We start from the raw sequence: 16669 nt of genomic DNA, 5'->3' as shown, positions 1-16669 counted from the left end.
AAGTGGAAAGAATGCATGATAATCCTATTGCACAAAGATGGTACGAAGACTGTGTCTAAGTATCAGCTTATAAGTATCTCCTTACAAACTTATAAGTATCTCTGGAGCAGTGATAAAGATTTTGGAAAAGTTAGTGAGAGCTCACATGCAGACATGGATTGACAGGGTATCTATACTTTGTAGTGAACAGTCTGGGTTTTCTAAGGAAAGGTTATACATGAATAACTTGCTCACATATAATAGCCAGTCAAAAGCTTCAGCTTTTGACAAAATACAAAATGGAAGACTGTTGCATATGTTGAGGGATATGGGATTGGATTATAAACTATTAGCTTGGATACGTGAATGGTTGACTGAGAGATATCAAAACATGAAATATGGAGGATGAGTCTGCAAACTATAAGGTGACCCATGATGTATCTGAAGGATAATTCTTGGTCCATTATTATTATTCAATCTTTATATTAATGATGTTGGAAAGTATTTGATAGGAGACATACAGTAGCTTGCTGATGATGCAAAGATAAGCAGGATAATCAGGAATGCAACCTGACATGCAACACTTGCAGAACTGTTTGAGTAAGCTGGAACTGTAGGCATGTGATATGGTTGTCAGATATGATGAGATATCCAATTGTAGATTACATTTGTGGAATTATGCCAGAAGAAAGAAACTGATCTGACTAGGGATCTTGGAGTTTTGGTAGACAAGAAGTTGAATTTCAATGGTCATATAGCAAAGATTGTAAATATGATTAACATATGATAATGTGTCAAGGGAAAAGCTATTCAAAACTACAATTCTGTGGTATCAAAGATATGCAGGAAGATGGGTCATATTTTAGCAGAAAGTGGCACTATATCAAAATTGGAAATTTTGATCTCAGTTCTTTACTTTATGCAGATGATATCATACTCAAATCCAGTATAAGTCTCCAGGATTTCTGAACTAACTTGAATAACTGCTATAATATTTGGTATGAAAAGCAGCAATACAAAAAACAGGCAGGAACACTGAAAAACATCACCTTCACATGAATGGAAAGTAAAATATTTTTCAGCTGTTTTGCACAATTTTTAGTGAAAATGTCAAATTAAATATGGAAATAGACAAGAGGATAAGTAGTGTTTGTATAATAATGAGTGAACTAAATCAATTTATATGGAATAAGTGCAAAATTAGTCAAAACACCAAACTAGTTGTATAAAATAATGTTCAAATCAATATTAATTTATTGTTTTGAACTGGGTTAAAAGTAAAACAGTTGATCAAAGATGTAGAACATCTTTGATCTCCCTCACCATACTTTTCTCATTTTTCAAATTCATTTCAGCCAAAACAATCCACTGTTTATACTCTTTTGCTTAATTCCTCTCTCTCTCTCTCGCTTTTCATTCATTCACCTTTCTTTCTGTTCTCAGCTGAACCACTTGGCAGACTTTACTGCATTTGCTCTAGCTCACACTTCATCATGTGTTGCAGCTCCACGTAGCTGTGCTATCTTCAACTTTATGGCCAACTCTTCATTTTTCACATCTATCATGCTATTATTCTTTGAAATGTCACTTTCACTCTCTCTCAATCCTATCTTCTGCTGCACTGTCACACACATATTTCCTGTTACTCCATTGCTTCAATCACTTGACTCGCATTTCTAAAACTCACTTTTGTAACATTCTTGGCACACTCTCACCACCCTTGCTTTCGAAACAAAGCCCATTCATCTTTGATAACGAGTATATTTTGTAGACACTGCAACGAATGACGTCCCTCTAGTTGAATTCCTTGAACAATGATGCTTTGGATGCCATTGTTCTGGTTTGCATCGGTGCTACACTAACTCACTGCACAAAATAACATATACTTAAGGATAAATTTAACTGAAGTCTGATTAACACAACAATACAATCAACTTCTAATACAATCCCTAAATAATATTGATAGTTTTTCTAAAATAAACAACTCAGCTTTTGGAGCTCTCTCTGGACACAGAACTGCTATGACTGTATTTACTGGTAGTATCCCATAATAGAAAGCAGACATCCATTCAAGTGTGTATAATGTTGGGAAGGACTACTATCCAGACCATTTATGACTTTTATTACGGTGTCATCAGTGGGAGCCAGATCCAGAAGAGATAACATGGTTCAAAGTGATGTAGAAGTCATTAGCCTTTTTATAAGTAACATGGTCAGGATACTATTTCATGTACAAATTTTGTTTGTTTACATTTGGATAAAGAATTAAACAAGAATTTCTTGGTAAGTTTAATTTTTATTATAAACAACTGAAAAAGTCCATGTGGTTAGCCTAGTGGCTCTGCATTTTGCAACGATATGCCTGGGGAAGGAGCATCCTAGGTTCAATTCCTGTTGGTGACATGAGGAGCTGAAGGATCTTCCTCAGCCATAGCCAAGTTAGACAGTCGGGCGTGGACAGTAGGGTTTTCCCCCCAGTTCATCCTGGGGTTTTTCATCCCACAAAGCAGGCAAACTGGCCTTGAGAACTCAACATAGAATAACCGGGGTTATTCTATGGTGTAGGGCTGACCACCTTAATCCTGTGAATGGTTTTGAGGTCCGATGATTAATAAACCCTTGACACCGCAAGGTAAAAGAGGGTATAAAGAAGATGAGATGAGAGAGGACAACTGAAAAAACTGGATTCCACTAGTGCTAATCCAGAGTATTCTAATAATAGGAGAAAGGATTACACAAGAATATAATTTCTTGGCAAATCTAATTTTTATTATAACCAAGTGAAAAAACTTACTACTATTAGCTCTAACCCCAACTATTTTAATAATAAGTGTGACACTTTTTCCCTACTTGTATATGGGAAATACATGACTTCTGGATTACTTGAACTTTGTTATCACTTCTGGCTCCCACTGAGAAGAGCTAATAACGTTCATCTTTGGGTTTGCTTACTTCCTGGGGAGTAGAGAGACTCTGCTCGGTGTCAGGTTTCTGCCTTACCGAATGGAGCCACCACTGAGTTTCTTCTGTCCTGGAATAATTCAGGTCAGGAGTGATGAGTTTAGTAGTGATCCTTTAGGGTCAACTCAGTGAGATTATTATTAAATCTCACTGATATATTAAAACTCTGAGTGATCTTACAGCTCACTCAGTTTTTGGAGAGGTATCCCTGCACTTTAACATACCTCAATAAAGATGGAAATCAGTCTGGGTAGCAGCCCTTCCCATAATGCCTAGGATTATACACACTTGAAAGGATGTGGGCTTTGCATTATAGAAAGCTAAGGCAATTAATGTGAGGTAATTAGCCTCTATATATATATATATATATATATATATATATATATATATATATATATAAAATAACCAAGCATATAAAATTGCTTGGTTATCCTAATATATATATATATATATATATATATATAAGTAGCCTAGTCATGAAGATACTTCACATGTAACATGGATAAATGTTTAAACAAGAATATAATTTACATTTAAGATACCAAGTAATTTTATAAACTTGGTTTTAATCCTTTTTCCCAAGTAAGCAAACAACAGACAGGTAAGTCAAGTTTGTGCCTGAAGTATTTTTAGGTCTGAGGCAACCGTGGTAAAGGTGGAGTAATTGCCTCAGACCTGAAAATACTTCAGGTGCAAACTTGACTTATCTGTCTGTTTTGCTTACTTGGGAAAAAGGATTAAAACCAAGTTTATAAAATTACCTGGTATCTTTAACATATATTTCTTGGCAAGTTTAATATAAGAAATGCAATTTGGTTAGCTAAGTTTCATCCTTGTTTGTTCAGAATCTATGTAGATATCTAATAATGGAGCACCACAAGCAAATAAGGACTGGATATCAGATCAAACATGCAGTTCATTCTCTATGTAGAAAGGCTTATACGTTGGCAACACATGACTGTTAAATTATTTAAGGAATTTACGATGTATATTGGAATATTAATTAAAAGAAATTTTAATAAATACTTCCTGTATTTCGGCAATGTCACATTGCCATCTTCATGGGAACATACAAATATGGCACGTGCATGCAGGCTCTACAAAAAGCAAATGAGGCAGAAGATCAGAAACTATTGTTCCTAAAGTCCTAATGGTGCCCTCCCTAGCAGGCTATATTGGGTTGTCTTGGCCATTGGGCTGATGTTCTCATGATGTAAGTCTCCCAAATTTGGGGCAGTCTCATGCACCCAAATTTATTGTGGTTTGGAATGGTTTTTAGAGCTGAGGCTGATTCTATGCATAATCTTTCGTACTTAAACTTGCTGCAGTGTATTACTTTGGCTTTCTTCCAATGTATTCACCAACGCTTTGACCAGTACAGCCCAGAGTCGCGGTACTGGTGAAAGCGGATGTAGTCCTCATGTTCTGAAATCCTGATATTTGCTGTCCTGCCTGTTTGGCCAAAGTGGGACAGTTTACAGCTGCAAAGGACCTGGTATACCCCAGGTAAGTCTAGGGGGAAGTGGTTGGTCTTTGGTAGAGTGGATAAGGGATGCCAACTTTTTTATATGGTCTGAAACAAGAAGTCAAGTCATTTTTTTAAGGATTTTGGTTATTTTTTCCAAGGTGCCCCGGATGTAGGGAATGGTGATAGTTTTAGTGTAATCTTTATTGTGAGAGGGTTGTGGTTTACTGGTTTTAATATTTTTTGGGGGTTGTAGCCATTGGCTAAGAAAGTATTAAGGATGTGGTTTAGTTCAGTGGTTAGGACATTGTTATCTGAACAGATTAATTGTCCTTGTTATACAGTGTTTTAATAACCCTATATTGTTGTGAAGGGTGTGTGTGGGGGGGAAATTGCTGGTGAATGTATGGCTGGGTTTTCTATAAACACAGAAAACCAAGGATCCATCAGGCTGGTGAGTGATTAGAGTGTCTAGGAAAGGGAGGCTGTTGTTTTCCTCTTTTTCCAAGGTGAACAGGACTCTGGGGTGTTGGTTGTTTAAGTGTGTTAAGAAGGAGTGGAGTGTATAGTTCACTATATTGCCACATGGCAATATAGTGAACACATCATCTATATAACGAAGCCAAATAGTGGGTTTTTGTGGGGCAGAGTTTAAGGCTTTCTCTTCAAAAGTCTCCATAAAGAAGTTGGCCAAAGGTGGGGAAAGTGGTGAACCCATGGCTGTCCCCTCTATCTGTTTGTAGACTTTTCCTTGCCAAACGAAATAGTCTGAGTTAATTGTGAACTGAAATAGGGGTGAGATATTGGGAGGAAATTTGGCCTGGATTAGCTCTAGGGTTTCTTTGAGTGGGACATTAGTGAATAGGGAGGAGACGTCAAAACTGACCATTATGTCAGTGTGTTGTAGTGAGAAGTTTTCTATACTGGCTTTAAAGTGGGCTGAGTTTTTTATGTGTGATGGTGTGTTGCCAGTATAGTGTGTGAGTGCTTTGGCTAATTTATATGTGGGGGAATCAATACCATCCACTATGGGACGTAATGGCACATTTAGTTTATGTATTTTTGGAAGTCAATATAATCGGGGGGGGGGGGGGGGTCTGGAGTTAAAAGGTTTTAATTTGTTGGTAACTTCCACAGGCCAAAAAGCGACCTTCTTAAGGAGCCTATGGAGTGTTCTAATTTGCGAGCTGGTAGGATTATATTCAATAGGGAGGGAGGTTAAGGCCCGATCTAATAATAAAGCATTAAGCTTACCTGTGTAGTCCTTTTGGTTGAGAACCACAGTGGCGTTTTCCTTATCCGCTTTGGTGATTACTATTTCCTTGTTTTGCTTCATTTCTAGTAGAGCTGTATATTCATCTTTGGATATGTTGGTTTTTGGTGGTCTTGCTTTGGTGAGAACACAGGCTACAATTTTGCCTTATCTCAAAAAAGAATACCTGCCAAGGAAATAATGATCCAAATAGAATGTGGTATCCACAACCTTCCAAACCATATCACCAACAATGTCAGACGATATGGTTTGGAAGGTTGTGGATACCACATTCTATTTGGATCATTATTTCCTCAGCAGGTATTCTTTTTTGGAGATAAGGCAAAATTGTGGCCATGTGCAAGAGTGGTGAGTGCTTCAGGCTGCTGCAAATTTGGGAGACTTACATCATGAGAACATTAGCCTAATGGCCAAGACAACCTAATATAGCCAGCTAGGGGACACCATTAGGACTTTAGGAACAACAATAGTTTCTGATCTTCTGCATCATTTGCTTTTTGTAGTGCCTACGTGCACGTGCCATATTTGTATGTTCCCATGAAAATGGCAATGTGACATTGCCGAAATATAGGAAGTATTTATTAAAGTTTCTTTTAATTAATATTCCAGTATACATTGTAAATTCCTTAAATAATTTAATAGTTTGTTCTCTATATTCCTTAGAGGATACATGGATGTGTTTTCTACCTGTTATCTAGTTTTAATCTTATGCAATCCACAAATGAAAATCACACTAACCCAATTCTAGAGTTATTAAAGAGTTATTATCTAACTACATGTCAGTGTCAATGCAGTCATTATATCATGATTTTTTTCAGTATCCATTGAGTAGAGAAATGCGTCAGAGAGTAAGATGGGACATTAAAAGAAAACAATGATCAGAGGATACAAAATAATATTATGCCGTGATTATATTTCTTTGTATTGCTCATGAGTCCATGATTTCCAAAATTATTGAAAAACATAACAAATGTTTTACCGCATATTGGTTTTTTTTTTTTTTATTTATTTACAAAAATAAAAGGACAGCTTTAGCTTTTCATCAAGGTTTTTCACTCTATTGTTCAACTTACAAAAAATATTTTCAACAAGTCACAAAAATACATAAAAACATGTTTTAAAGATGACCTGGCCACAATAAAATTTACCATATAAAATTTTAATAGCATTTTCTCACATGTCTATAACTTACAGGAGTCAAAACATTTATTACTTTACAGACCAAGAAATGAGGTATGAAGAATTATGAACCTAGTTTCTCTTTCTGAACTTAGTTAAAAATATCTTGGTTTAACATGATGTGATGGATTGCAAAGTTTTGTGAAAAATATTAAATAATACAAGCTAGACATTTATGATTTCATCTTGCATAAGAAACGAAGTTGAAGCATTTTAATATCCCCTTGATCAAGCTTAACTACCCTTCACTGCCATCAAGGCTTATTAATGTTCCTGTGGATTCTCTATCTTCACCCATTATCACTTTTACCTGAAATGAAAATAATAATATAACTGTTAGTGAAGCTACAGTAATTATGTTCTCGAATTAATAAGTATGAAAGTAAGTTTGGATATGTAACAAAAGTTTTAATATACATGAAAGTTTTAAAAATAATCAAAGCTTTTAGAAGTGCATTTTAGACTTAACATAAACAAAAGAATGAATGCTTGTTTATTAACCAAGCATTCAAACTTTTGATCAAGAAAGCATGAGATATACTCAGGAAGCGGAAAATCAAACTAGACTTGTGCTTTCTCCAGGTGTTGACAGTATTTAAGTGGATGGTTAAGGGCTTCATATTGTCAATGCCATTGCTATGCCAGTGGTATGAGAAGAGCCTAGAGACTATGCAAATGATTACTATTTGTGTTTAGCAAATATCTCCAATTTTACTACAAATCTAAATGTAATCTGCCATGAAACATGGATGGTAGAAAAGAAAACTCTACCAACTAACACAAAATTGTAGCACTGTGACGTGTTTCTCATCAAAAGAGTTCAGATTTTCAAATGTCAGTTATGGGATGGATCTCATTTAATAACCCAAGCCAAGTAGGAACCAACCTCAAAAGAGGGCATGCATATTATTTTAAAAGCATCAGCCTACTATTATTTTTTAGATTTTAATGTTGTGTTGCCATGGCAACACAACAAATCTACCTTTTGGCAACAACAGACAAACAATTGTATCAAATTGCACTGCACAAAATCACTTTAAATATCCAATATCATTAAGAGAAAGCCAATGTTAAAGTGCGCAGGCACAAAACCAGCCATAGCACTTAGAGGGAGAACCATACATCTGCTTACTCTTCATGGTCACAATTGCTGCATATCAAAACATGATCACAGAAGTAGTACTCATAGGAATGATGCTATTACATCACATATTAACCCCCCCAACCGGCCAGGATGTATATATACGTCCAGATAAATCGGGATACGATTCTGTAACACCTATTGAATAACATGACAAGAACTTGCAAGTTGGTCTCACTATTTCATCCAGCTCAGCCAGTAGAGAGGTTAAACAGTAGCATGTACCACACACACAATAGATAATAGGATCTTTGCACACCTGCATATTCTGAAAAAGTGTCAACCTTAAACCTAGTTGATATTGTAGTCGACTCTCACTACAGTAAACTGAGAGGGACCATTGGAATGATTTATTATAGTGGATAGTTTTCTATAGCACTGCATTTCATACCAAAGATCCATAGGTATAAACTTTTCAGTAGTTGTTACAGTGAGTGAGTAGGCAATGTTTGCCTATCACAAGTTTGTTGTAGTGAGTGTTGATTGCAACTCAATGCTACTAATTTATGTCGTAGCATTAAGTAATTTCTCAAGTGAACTGCAGAACAATATAGGTGTTCTTCTGGTATTCAGATACAGTTATGTTAAAAATAACCCTGCTTTTGGCTAAATGCAAATTTAAGTGTTGTACTAAGTAATGCATGCTAGTTCAACACCCAAAAGTGTATGATTATGAATTTCAGATTGCACGCAGTGTGTGTGTGTGTAGGCTGAAGAATCTAGACTCCATGTGTTAAGGTTTAAGTGCTGGGAGGAACTAATGGTAACCTCTCCTTTTCAGGGTACATGAAACCCACTCACACAGGTAGATTCACAAATTTTCCCATCACTCCCCTTCTTAACAATATGATATCATTACAACACTAACTAACAAAGATTATAACTTTTGTTGTTCCAATGAGGCTTCTCTTGCAGCAGAACTCAATCATATACACATACACATTTCTATCTACAATTCCTACAGAGAAAAAAAAAATCAATCTATCAATCCTTCCTCCAATCCATGGCCTTCTCTTCGGAAGGATTTTAGTAATGCTATCACCATTCCTTATTAAGGGCCAACTCCTCCTCTCTCAGTTCCTGGTGTATATAATTTCCTGTTCCTCTGAGTCGGCCTACTATAGACAGACAAGAAGATAAGCCACCATCTAGATAGACAGGCAAAAAATGCATCTGCACTCATGAGTATGGTCAATGGAGCCTTGTCATGCTTTGGATAGTTCAGACAACCAATTGGAAAAACACCACCTGCTCAATTGCAGCATATTTAGATGAGAAAATACTGTTTTGGAATTTGCAGCTGCTCTCAAAATTCGGCCCAACCTAAATAAAAATGGTTGCATAAAACTTCCCAAAATATGGGAAACACTAATACTTTGAAATCCCAGTTCACATATGAGGCCTCCAACAGGTGCTCACAGAGGGGTTTCCTACCTAGGTAGGACTCATTAGTCTTTCATGATGTTTCACTTAGTTTTGGGCTGCCTTTGTGAGTGTCACAAGTCCCATTGTATTTCTGAAGATGTCTCTGCGACTGAGACAAAATATTATTTTTAATCCTTTCTCAGTACTGTGCATGAGATATCTAGACTCAGAAAGATTGTGGACAGGAAGTTCAAGGGGCAAATTATGAAAGAGATAAAAATAATACAAAGGATATCTATAATGCTGGCATATACATTGACAAGAATGGATAGAGATGCTACTGTGCTTAGATTTGGTTGCCTGTGTTTTTGTGAAGATGATGAAGTTGTGGAAAGCATTCAGAGGATTTTAGTATATAGGGAAAAATAAGGGGGATACTATATGCACACAAAAAGTTAGTAAAAGAATTTTATAAAATAAAGATGAAGGAGAAACCTTTCAATATATTGTGGGTCAGTGGGGAGAGAATAAAGTAACAGCACACTTAACAAGAGTTGGGAGGACTAAATTTTTTTTCTTTTTGTAAACAAATAGAATGGGTTGTCTGAGGAGTGATTTGGTTTAGTTGGGATTATGGCAGAAGTAACTAAGGCTATGAGAGCAGTGTATTACGGAAGCAGTTCTCCCATGGAAGTGTCTGAATAATAATAGTAGTAGTAATAATAATAATACAATGGTTACATAAGAATATTCTAGGTGTGACAATTACATTCCTCTCTTCCTCACCAATTATTTAATGTTTATTTGGTGAATGATTCTTCAGCCATGATGAGACTTTATTCAGCAGTTGTGCACACAAAAAATCCTGATGAATAATAAACAAACTGCTGTCAATATAGATCAATATCTTATCAAAAAAAGCATAAAGAACTAAAAGTTGTCAAGAAATAAAATACAGATAATTATATTTACCCTATCTCCTTTTAAAGGTACTACTGGTTCTAGGTGCTCGCTCATAATGTTTACTACTCGATCTTCTTTTAACAGAAATACTGGACACATGCCACCCTGAGAATACATGGAATTGTATGTACATCATGCCAATACATAAATACACAATTCATAAATAAAAAAAATAGCAATAAAGAAAAATTCCCTTTACTAAATGTTTTTAGTAAAGGAGATATACTTTCATATATATGGCAGTTTCCTTTAGATTAGTAGATGCTATTGCACATTTTCAGATTCATTCAGGAAAACAACAGATTTTCTCCATATGGTACTGGCTTTTGCAGATGGAAAGTTAGGATACCCTGCTTTATTTTTGCTTCTTCTTGAAAAACCCTCAACTTCTGTAAGACAGAAATGGCATTCTTCAAGGTGGCTGGTTTATGCTAGATAATGGGACAGCTAATGGCAGGCTGGCTCTTCTACTCTCCTTTTATCTATTATATTAGGTGCTGCAAGTTATGAATTATGTGTGCGCATGCACACACACACAATCTTGGTATCTCATATGACAAAAATTCAAATAATAGGCTTGTTCATTTTTTTTTTTTTGTGTGTGTGTGTGTGTGTGTGTTTTTTTTATAGATCAACATTGTGTTTTCTGCTATAAAATGTCCATACACATAGCATAAATTATCTGTCAAATGCATATAGTAGAATCATGTATTTTCTCTATTTCACAAAGTCAGAGAAAAACAACTGAACGAATACAGAACCAGCCTCAACTTCACATGATCTTGGCATCAGTTTATTCTTCCAACTCCCTGAGAATACATCTTGCCCTTCCACAAACTGCTAACTGCATGCCTCCTCTGAACTTTTGCCAGAAAACCCCTCATTAATTTTGATACTAATAATCCTGATCCAGATGGCATTCCTCCAGAATGGACCATTCTGGATCACCTATATAAACTATCATATTCTACTGGCATCCACCCAATGTAAGCAAGCTTACAATGCATCCACTGCAATGTAAGCTTACGTCCAGCCTGTAACCAAAAAGGAAGACAAAACTCAGTCATCTAGCTACTGACCCTTTGCCCTCAACTCAGTACTTTCAAAAGTGATGAAGAAAGCTATCAACAACCAGCTTCTCCATTACCTGGAGACTCACCAGTTAATCGGCAATCACCAATATGAAATTCCTCCATTCTTGTTTTACAGCCAACCTCCTAGATAATCTCACCCACCTTTGGACATAGGCCATGAAAAGATTTAGAGAAACTCGTTATCATTCTCAATATTTCAAAGGCATTTGATCATGTCTGGCACCAGGGCTTCCTGAACAAGCTACCATCTTATGGCCTTCCTTTTACACTCTGTGACTGGATTGCCACCTTCTTCACTAGTTGTTCATTGTGTGTCATAGTAGATGGTTTCCTGTCATCAGATTTCATCACCAATACTGGAGTGCTTCAGGGTTCTGTGCTCTCACCGATGCTCTTCTTCCTTTACATCAATGACCTCCTTTTGGTGACTTCAAATCCTATTCACAGCTTCCCCAATGATAGTACTCTTCATCCCTCTTCCTCATTCGATAAACCTTTTATTATAAGCTTTTATTATCAACTCTTTATAAAAGAGTTGATAATAAAAGTGACATTATAAAATCATTTGAAAATTGACAAAAACAATAACTGATAATTTCATTTTAATTACTCTTGATGTAAATGTTCTACTGGCATCAACTAGTAATTAGATATGCAACTTATACTAGAGTGGCATAAATAATTTAAGTTATTTTATAAACCATGCTGCAAATGCAGGTATCTTCAAAATGATTATTTCTAATAAAGCAAAACCAAATAATAATAATAAGCTAATACAAGTAAGGAAATTTAAAACCAAGTGTGTTTTGTAAAAGCATTCTTGTATAGTGCTGTCATTATATTATCATAAACAAGTGAACTTAGAGCCACATGTAAATAATTTTGTTCAAAACAGTAACATAAGACCCTTTCTGGTATATTATTTTATAAGGTTGTGCATCCATTTACAGTAATTATCTAATACTAGCAAACTGGTAAAGATCAAAGAAATAGTTTGTTATAGTTATGGTAAGAACTCACATACAGAAATGGGTAGACAGACAAGCTATATCCCACAAGGAACAGCATAGGTTTACTAAAGTAAGGCCATGTTTTAGCAACCTGCTCATATTTTATAACAGTGTTACAGCTGAGTTGGATCAAGGGAATGGATCATCATCATTGCCCATGGGTCCAATGCCCATTGGTATCTTATTTCACTTCTCTCTGTCCACTGCCAGATGAATTAAATCCTGCAAACTCTTTCCACACCATTTACCCACTCTCACCTTGGCTATCCTCTTCTATTTATTCTAAGCATCAAGGTTTTGATTATTTTACTGTTATCCATTCTGCAGATATGGCCAAAAAACCTCAGTTTCTTTTGAATTATTTCTGCATTAGATTTCCTGTGCAGTTTTTCATTTGTTACTTTTTGTACCTATCCAATTCAAAGAATTTTTCTATAACATGTTCTTTCAACAGCCAATATTCGTTTCATAGTGTTTTTGACCAGTTACCCATGATTCATACTTTTGTTATGCAGGATCTCATTTTTTCTTACAATCTAAATAATGCACCATGTTGCTCCCTAGATATGTGATGCTCTTAACCTCTTCCAGCTCTTGTCCACTGACCTTTAATTTCCTTTTCATCCTCTTCTCTCTGAATATTATTATTTTGTTTTATCAATGTTCATTATCAACCCACATCTCTTTCCTTCTTCACTTAACTACAACACTGTTCTTTAATTTTCTTCAATAACGACTATGTCATCTGCAAATCCACAAGTTGTTTATCTTAGTACCTTGAATTGAAATTCCCTGTATATTATTCTTTATCACATCCATTGTTCTTTCTAAAAGCAGGACAAAGATGTTTGAGAATATTGGGTCTCCTTTTAAAAGCAGCCTCTCATATCATATTCTTGTCCATTCCATAAGATTTGAGCACAGTCCATGCCACTTTTTGATCTATATTATTGAACGCTTTCTGAAAGTTAACAAAACAGATATAAACATTTTTATTTTTACGTAGAAGCTTTCTCCACAATTAATCTTAACATTAGTATGTGTTGCACAGTACTTCTGTCTCTTCTAAATCCTGCCTGCTCATCTTCCAGATTTTCTTATATTAGTTTCCTTATGATGATATTCTGTTAATATCATCATGAGTACTTTTCCCCACATGATTTATTAGAGCTATTATTCTGTAATTTTTGCAGTCCATTTTGCTTCTTCTTTTTTTTTTTTTTTGTGAATAGGTATTAAGGTATCTTGTCCATTATTTTGGTATTTTGCTTTCCTCCCATGCCATGTTACATAACTGGCACAGTTTGTCTATTATAACCTCGCCACCATGTTTCAACATCTCTCCAGTGATCTCATCATTCCCAGGGCTTGTATAGTTTTTCAGATGTTTCACTGCCTTTATAACCTCATCTACCTCATACATTGCAGAATATGGGATTGGAATATAAACTCTTGACTTGGATCAGTGGATGGTTGACAGAGAGAGGGAGAGATCAAAAAGTCATATTCGGTGGGTGTGAATATGCCAGATTTAAGGTAACCAGTGATGTACTTGTTATCTTAAATCCTTAAAGTCCTTGGGCCATTGTTCTTCAATCTATACATTAATGACATTAGAGAGGATCTAACAGGAGATATACAACTGATGAAAATAGCTATTGGTAGTAAATATCACTTTGGCATGAGGAGATTTACAGTGACATATTATATTAGTGGGGTTATGCTACATGAAACTGATGAGGCTAGGGATCTTGGTGTAATGGTGGATAGGAAGTTGAAGCTTAAAGGGCCCATAACAAAAATTGCAAATACAACTTAGAGAATAACTATGATGTTGAAGCGAACCTTGACATGTAAGGATAAGGAAGGTCATTTTGCCACTTCATAAGGCCTTGATAAGATTGCATCTGGACTATTGTGTGCAGATTTGGTCTCCTGGGTTCCAAGAGGATAAAGAAGCCGTGGAAAGGATGAAAAGAAGAGTTACAAAGATTATATCAGGATTATAGGATTTAGATTATGAGGACAGATTGCGAATATGTAAATTATGGACTCTGATTAACAGGAGAAAGAGGAGTGACATGACAGTGGTCTATAAATTTCTGAATGGGTATTATAGGATATCATCTAATGAAATTTTTCATTATAAGGAAGGTGGGGAGAGAATATAGGAGTGTCCATGGAAGTTAAGTTTGTTCACAGTCGAGAAAGGGCAAGAGCTAGGTTTTTCTCTCACAGAGCATTGAGCGAGTGGAACAGTTTGCCTTTCAAGGTAATGAGTGCATCTAATGTGAATGAGTTTAAGGGAAGGTATGATAGTTGATTTGGGTGATGTATAGCCTCCCTCGACAAGTCCTTGACACCCAAGGGGTCTCAGATAATAATAATAATAGTTTATTAAAGTTCTAAAAAAAACAAATCTGCTAACTCCTTTTATTTCCTTATAGGGAGTAGATGAGGCTGCTTTAGCTCTATCTCACTTTTGGAGAATGAGTGGGCAATTCAGTCTTCACTGATATCCAATCAAAGATAGCTGACCCAAGACTATCACTAATTATAAATGCCAGCCAATGAAGAGACTGGCAAAGAAGAGCTGCCATTTCGCAGTCCCTAACATGATATGTTATTGGCTGAAATAGTGTGGGTTCTATGGTCAATTTTTTTTAGTTTACTGGATGAAAAACTGAATTTCTGAGAGAAAAAAACTACTTTCCTGTGCCAGAGATTGGCTAACTCAGGAACCAGTCTTAGAAAAAGAGATATTTTTTCTAAGCTATTTCTAAGAATGGCTTAGAAAAGTACCTTTAGTCAGCAACTAGACTTAAATTTAAGTCTGTTTTCAGGTGGCCTAGCATGGAGGATGCAAATGCCACTTCCACTGAACTACATGGGTGTAGTTTGTTAAAGACAGTGCAAAAGGAAAACTGAGAACTGATAACTTATAGTACCCTTGAAGTTATCTTTTTACGTATAGCAAGCTGAAGTCCTAGTTTTCAGAAGTGTGATTAATAAGTCAATTCACTGTAGATAGTAAACACAGTCTTGTAAATAAAGTATATAAATATAGTGGAATTCAGATAATTATACTAGGTATATAGTGAACTTAGAATCCTCTATAGCAGGCATGGGCAACCTTTCCTAGTTTGGGGGCCAAATTATCATTCTGTCTCCGAGTCAAGGGCCAGATCAAATTATTAAATAAAATAAATTAATATTAAATGAATTAAAACAAGTTGCTACTTCATATTTCATTTATTTATAATATAATGCTTTGGTATAAAGCTCTACATAAATTTTATAATATAATGAATGACATAACAATTTAATGCGAAGATTGGCCTTGTACTTCAGCTATGAGACTATCAATATTGACGTTAATATTACTTGAGGATAATCGCATAGAATTTTTGAGATTTTCGTCTGTTATTCTTGTCCGAATTTTTGATTTATTGTATTTCATCCTCGAAAAAAACTGTTCACATATATATGTGCTGCCGAAAAGACAAATGATTTTTCTTGAAAAGGCGTGTAAATTTGTATATTTTTCTTCCACCAAATAAAATTTATAAAAATCTGTCAAAGCAATGTTGTTAAATTGTGATTTTAGCACTAAATCCGCCTGAAGCTCAATAAGTTCCATCTGTAAGTTTTCTGGCACATTATTTACATCAGCATCCATCAGACGAGCAAATATAGCAAATGTGGAGTCTTTATTTTTGAAGTCAGCAAGCCTTGTATCAAATTGCTCTATTAGTGCCTTCAGTTCATCTCCATAACAATTATAAGGGATATTTTTATGAGTCGCTAGAGTAGGAAAATGATAACAATTTTTAGCTCTTATCTGACTTTCCAACAATCTTAGTTTATTACAAAAAGCTTTGACATGTCCATGCAGTTCATGAACTAATTGTCCTTGTTTTTGCAATTTAAGATTCAGTTCGTTTAGGTATCCAGTGACATCTACAAGGAATGCTAAATCACACACCCACTCATCTTTTACTTGGTTAATTGTGTTTCCTTTTATGTCCATAAAATCTGCAATCTCTTGTCTCAGATCATAAAATCGTTTTAACATTTTACCTTTACTCAACCACCTCACTTCGCAATAATAAGACACATCTTCATAATCCGAAAATAGGTCTGCCAAATACCCCTTAAATTGGCGGTGATTAAGTGCATGTGACTTGATAAAGTTAATACTGGCTACTACAACTTCCATAACATTTGTGAATTTAATCG

General features: G+C 35.5%; 1 protein-coding gene across 1 annotated transcript in view; it reads right to left on the bottom strand.

Moving 5' to 3' along the window:
* Positions 1-6818: 6818 nt before the first annotated feature.
* Spt5 (Transcription elongation factor subunit Spt5) overlaps positions 6819-16669 on the bottom strand; it is a 428434-nt gene continuing 418583 nt past the window's right edge. The window contains 3 exon segments of the mRNA XM_090408290.1: positions 6819-7101; positions 7104-7167; positions 10336-10431. Of these exon segments, the coding sequence (XP_090264416.1) occupies positions 7031-7101; positions 7104-7167; positions 10336-10431 (231 nt within the window). The 3' untranslated portion in view covers positions 6819-7030.

The sequence above is a fragment of the Typopeltis vanoorti genome, chromosome 18 (assembly GCF_054136105.1).
Source record: "Typopeltis vanoorti isolate ZY-2024b chromosome 18, IOZ_Tvanoo_1.0, whole genome shotgun sequence".
Classification (NCBI taxonomy): domain Eukaryota; kingdom Metazoa; phylum Arthropoda; class Arachnida; order Uropygi; family Thelyphonidae; genus Typopeltis; species Typopeltis vanoorti.
The sequence above is the reverse complement of the archived record's forward strand: the minus strand, read 5'-3'. Positions and strand labels throughout refer to the sequence as shown.